The sequence below is a fragment of the Physcomitrium patens genome, chromosome 4 (genome assembly GCF_059467195.1).
Source record: "Physcomitrium patens ecotype Gransden chromosome 4, ASM5946719v1, whole genome shotgun sequence".
Classification (NCBI taxonomy): Eukaryota; Viridiplantae; Streptophyta; class Bryopsida; order Funariales; family Funariaceae; genus Physcomitrium; species Physcomitrium patens.
The window spans coordinates 16,534,326-16,540,182 of NC_143413.1; the positions used below are offsets into that span (position 1 = coordinate 16,534,326).

At 40.4% G+C, this 5,857-nt stretch overlaps 1 protein-coding gene across 1 annotated transcript; it reads right to left on the reverse strand.

The window, feature by feature from the left end:
• Nucleotides 1–3,926: 3,926 nt before the first annotated feature.
• On the reverse strand, nucleotides 3,927–4,998 carry LOC112281867 (large ribosomal subunit protein bL12c). The gene has a single exon (XM_024518829.3). It carries the CDS (start codon nucleotides 4,729–4,731, stop codon nucleotides 4,162–4,164), a length of 570 nt encoding a protein of 189 aa, XP_024374597.1. The 5' UTR covers nucleotides 4,732–4,998; the 3' UTR covers nucleotides 3,927–4,161.
• Nucleotides 4,999–5,857: the final 859 nt, after the last annotated feature.

A 5,857-nucleotide genomic window follows, 5' to 3' on the forward strand; every position in this document is an offset into this window, starting at 1 on the left:
TTGCCAAAGCTCATTGATTAGAGTTAGGGCTTATAAGAAAAATCTAAATTACTTAAATATGAAAGTAGCAAGGTAATTGGGATTTATGTATGATTGAGGCTATTAAAAAGAGTGATTTTTAGAACTTTTGAATTGAAATTCGAATGATATTCTTTTCATATATGTGAAACTTATTAAGGTTTTTTGGATACTTTTAAAACACAACCTTACCTTCTACAGCTAGGTACCTAGTATATTCTCAAACAAGACAACACATAATACAACATAAGTGGTTTTCTCTTTTTTTATTTTTGGCAAAGAATCCAATAGCATCTTCAAAAGCCTTCTATTTTGTTGGCAATCCTTCATCTTCTTCCTTGTCTTCAAGAAGTACCTTGTAATTACATTGATTCATGCAAGACCTTTCTCAATTGTTTTTTTTATCATCTTCTTTAATATTGAATTGCTTGAATTGAATTAAAAGTGCTTCTTTATCACCAAGTTGCTTGTTTCTAAGGTCCATTCTATGTGCTTTCGTAAAGAGTTTGGAAGATATACATGTGAATTTTGGCAATGTATTAGCTACTGATATTGATTAGATTATTCCTTCAAAGCTTTAAGGTAATCCATTGAAGATTAGTTGAACTAATATCAAAGTAACAACTTTTTGTACAAGAGCAATTAGACGATTCTTGATGTTATGAGTATTCTTAAGTATCCTTCTACAAATCCTCCCTCTCCTAATCTTATGCTCTACAATTTGGTAGATAATAACAAAACTTGGAAGATATCACCTGAATGGAATTTATTTTATAGTGCAACCCAAGTATTGGTTGGATTATTATGTTCAATTGTAGTATCTTTAAGATCATTGTAAATTGACAATATCAATATTTTATTGTTTTGTTCTTTAGTTGGCAAAACTAAACTTTGATATATTATACCTCCAATCTGAACTAGAAATGTTGTAGGTAGGATTTTGGTTTTGACTATCTCCCTCATGTTCTAGCACCTCAGCAAGATCTTCATCTTCAGTTTCCACGTGTTGTAATTTGCACCTTCAAGTTTGTTCCTCTCTCGTAAATATGCATTCTGACTTTTTCCTGCCACTCTAAATTCTCACAATCGATGAACCAGAGATGTTCTTTCTAAAACACCGTCTTGCATCGGGAGTATTACTGACCAGATTTACTCTTCTGGGAATATTACTCACCGGATGTTCTCTAAACAAAGGGAATGATCATCTATCGCTCTGATACTATGTTAAAGTAAAGGTGCTCTCAACATTGAACAATCATGTCACAAAATACATTCAATTTCTAAATCGTAATTAGCACATGGATCGTCCTAGCTTAAGTACAGCTTAACTGCTGCTAATCAAAAGCTCAGAAGTTTTAAATTAGGGTTAGGGTAACAATTGAGTTGCTAATCTTGGTACACTCGGTGTCATCCTATGTCACAATGTGAACAGCAACTTTTCAGTCCACGGTGCCGAATGTTTTGGAATAGAGGGTGGATGGGTGCGATTCATTCAACATTATCGGGTGATTTGATGCAGTGCTCTGTGTGATTGCTGCCGTGACGGGATAACTTCTCATAGATTCTGAAGATGTCATCGGAAAATTCAAGTGTACCATTCACGACTTTCTGCGGCGTTGCCCTGTGCAGGCAACGCCGACAACTGAACCACCTTTGACAGTTTCACTTGTTAACTTCGGAGCTTCAGACCCTGTGTATTCACGAATTGCAGTTAGGTATTTTCTAGTTAGCAACTGTATCGCATGATCCTTCCAAGACTTAGAATGCTAGCTTGATCTCTAGAATTCAAGTCGGTTTGGCGCCCCTTTAAGCTAGCACACTTTAGGACTTTCATGTGTACAGTCATTACATAACATCTCATACTCTTGTTCCAAAATAGACGACCGTGGAGCAGCGTCTCTCCGCCTTCGATTTCTCTTCCCCCCCAGAGTCTGCCATCAGATGGAGATCCAGACAGATGCACTCTCTCAAGTTCCTGAGAAGTTTTTCTAGAGACAGAAATGTCATCAAACCACTTCAAATTTGCAATCCGTGTTGGTGTCCTTCAGTAGAGACTGTCATGAAGCATTAAACTGGGTAGAAACTAATTCGCAGGCAAGTCACAATTCTGCTCTTTGAAATCTGAGAAATAAGTCGAACATTAATGCATATAATCATTTAGAGCGCTGATTAAATTTCCGACATGCTACTCATGAGTCTCCTGGCAACTAAGAATTTTGGTTCCCATGTGATCAAGACTAAAGTACTGAAGGATTGCTCTACTCAAAAATTAAAAAATAATAATTTCCCCCTAGTTGACAAAGTTAGTAGTGAGAGTTGAGCTCCAAATTTTAAATAACAGTTTCAACATGCAGGTCCCCGCTGATATTCTTTGAATTGATATGTAAGGAAAGTATTGTCTCGAATTTCACGGAGCTGGACCTGTACATCTGAAGTTCTGCTGTTTTATTTTATTTTATCTCGTTTTTACTTCTCTTTTGAAGCTACATACCCAAGCTTCACGTAGTCTCAAATCATGTTAAGGTCATTGCTGGCAGGAACTCCTGCTTACCAATTTGTGTGCACGTCTTTGAAGAGAGCAATATTTGATACCGAGATTGCTCCTCTACAGAAGTATTCTGAACACAGTAGAGGCAAACGACCCAGTGGCGACCTAGATGTTATCCACTGGAGTTTAGGATTACAATCAAGCTGAAAGTCATTCAAAGAAAGTTACCTTAACGACAACCCAGAGCATAATGGGGATCTTCCTGTGCGAGATTATGGTCTGCATCCTGGTACTGAACTGCATTTGTAGTGCCTTGCGATAATAGTTCTCCTGGTCTAAGTTTGGGCTTCATACCAATCTCCTCCTGCGGGTTTTGTTATTTTCATCTTCCCAGACATGCTACGAAAGTATGAAATCTTAATGTGCAACATTAATGAACAACTGTGTCGAACTGGTGCAACAAGAGACAGTGTCTTGAGAGAACAGGGAGCAAGCCCCCCTGAAGTGCATACTATTTTCCTGGTGTAGGTAACAGAACGCGCTATTTCACACTACTGCCAGAAAAAAATGACCTTCGCCGCGTAAGAGATTTACATTCTTCTGACCACAAAAGAAGGATCACGAAGGTGCACTCTGCAGCATTTTCCCTACGTTAAAAATGAATATTGTTCCACTTTTAGTAATTTCTGAACTTGTCGAGAATTTTGATACTAAGTAATGGCAACTATCCGGACCACTGTAGACAGATATGTATAAGATTGTGACAACTGTTGCGTAGAATTGTAGTACTCCTGTCAGTCTGCCTTGAACGTCGCACAAATTTCACAGTATCAGTGTGAACTCCTTCGACGTTTGGAGATTTCATCATTCAAATAAACAATTTTTGTAAATCTTGCAAGTGAAGAGACTTCTTGCCCTGGTCAAAAACCTCAGACAAAATCTTCTTTAACAGGAAAAAATGGACCGCAGTGAGAGTACAGCTGCACTCAATGCAAAAACTCTACATGTATTTGTTCCATGTCATACACTAATCAGGCTGAACTAGGTCTTGAGAACTGCCCGCGACGGGCGATGGCGCAGGGTACACGTGCAGATTTAAAAGTCGAGTTTGCGATGCGATACAGTTAGAGAATACAAACTTTGAATCTGCAGTGACTTTTCCAGTCAGGTATTCAGGTTGTCCAGTCTCGTACTGAACAACACGTTCTTCCAGAAAGCGAGTTAATGAATATGCATACATTGCCACTGTTCAATGCAAGGGAAGGCGTATGATCGATAATGTAGTCGTCGACATGCAATAACAGGTAAAATCAATTCGGAGCAGACTCAATCGTATTCAAATTTAACGCGACAAACAGACTATGAGGCTAAAAAGCTGTCAACATGCCGGACAGGAATGCATGCATGCTTAAGGCAAATGGGGCAAAAACTCTTCTGAGGGCGTCATGATTCTGCATTACGAAAAAATAATAATGTAGCGTCGACAAGTGATTTTCTACTATACCTAACCGACACTTCCTATACGCTAAAGGCCCGAGACCAGGTTTTATTCCAGAACCCTCACACGGCACGAAAATTATAAGGTTTTGAATACCAGAGAGTTAGGAAAAGTTCCTGGCGGGGGTTTGGGTCCCTACCCTTGCATTACCGACGCTTTACTTGATGCTGCACTTGGCTCCGGCAGCTTCCAATGCCTTCTGCGCCTCTTCCGCATCCTCCTTGCTCACTCCTTCCTTCACCTTCTTAGGCAAGCCCTCAATCATGTCCTTCGCTTCCTTCAACCCCAGAGCAGTCAAAGTACGCACGGCCTTGATAACGGCAATTCTAGCCGAGGACGGGACCTCGTCAAGAACCAAATCAAATTCTGTCTTCTCCTCCACGGCAGGAGCAGCCTCAGCAGGCACCCCGGCAGCGGTTCCTGCCGGAGATGCGAAAGAAGAAGCAGACACGCCGAGCCTCTCCTGGAGCTTTTCGGTGAAAACCCTAGCCTCTTCCAAGGTCAACTGCTCAACTTCAGATACAAGCCTGTCCAACTTCTCCACATCCGCCACAGCAGCGCGCACAGCGACCAACCTCCGCCTAGATAGCACGCCCGGAACCTTGGCGGCAATTCCACCGAAGTGCACCCTAGCAGCAGACTGGAAATCTCCCGTCCTCGAGACGGAGCTCGCGGCGCCCAAGGTCGCGGGAGCATTCACAATGGAGGCTTGTGCCATAGCTGCCATCTCTCCCCTCCTTCCTGAGAATTGAGGCTCGAACAAGAACGGAGGGCAGTCACCGAGCTACTCTGCCTCGCAAACAGCGGTGCCACCAGTTGTGAACCCAAACAACGACCGAATTGATGCTGCTGTTGCGACGCTTTGACGGGTCAGTAAGCAGATCTATGGCTCGGAAGAGACGAGGGCCTTCCACAGAAAGTACATTATCCACTTGGGACTTCTTTTCCAAGCCAAGCTTCCACCCGTTCCCCCGCGATGTACCGCAACGCAGGGCTGAGATGCTTCTACATATGTTGGACGGCGTTCCATCCATTCCGTTTTGTGTGGATTAGGCAGCGGCACGGATGAAGCTTTGAAGATGGCTGCATTGGATGAGAGTTATCCGCGTCGGCTTTCTCTCTTTAATATTTGTGACGGAGTTGTGTGCGCTGTTCTTGTGAGTTGGGCCAAAGCACAACTGTGGATTACATGATCCCTAAAACTCCATCCCCTGGAGTTGACAGGTGGAGGGAATGAACTATTCTGAGCACAAATGATGGGATAGAATTTAAAGAAAAGGAAATGAAACCAAAATGATTTCGTCTTTAAACAAATATACTTACAATGTTGGAGAGTTGTAGTAAATAGACAAAATGTAGCAGCAACTATCAAACTTTTATATATAGTTCAACAAAAATTATTTAGTACCAAGTTACACATGCTGAGCAAATATATACATTTTAGCTACAGGCCATAAAATTACTCACGTTTAAGAACAATTGTAAACACCATCCTGTCACAAGCCTGATTAATTCAAGTAGAAGTTTTACTTTAGAATTATATATGTAATAACATAACTGTTTAACTGTTATTTTTGAAATGTCTAATTTTCATTGTGCCTTATCTGGTTCATCTATATATATATATATATGAAAATCACAATATAGCAAAGTGTCTTAAAATATTTTAGAATTCTTTTCAGAGTCCTATTTGAACTTGTTTAATATAACTTTGAAATAGAAAAACTGTTAGAATCTATATCAAAATGTTAGAACAAAAAATCTTTTCCAGAGTTAATTTAACATAAGTCTAACTATTAATTAATTGTAGGTTTTAGGAGAGAAATACTTGAACAAAAAATTTCATATGAGAC

Bases quoted from the DNA above. Each gene is read 5' to 3' on its own strand.
- LOC112281867 (XM_024518829.3), bottom strand. From the start codon at position 4,731: ATGGCAGCTATGGCACAAGCCTCCATTGTGAATGCTCCCGCGACCTTG.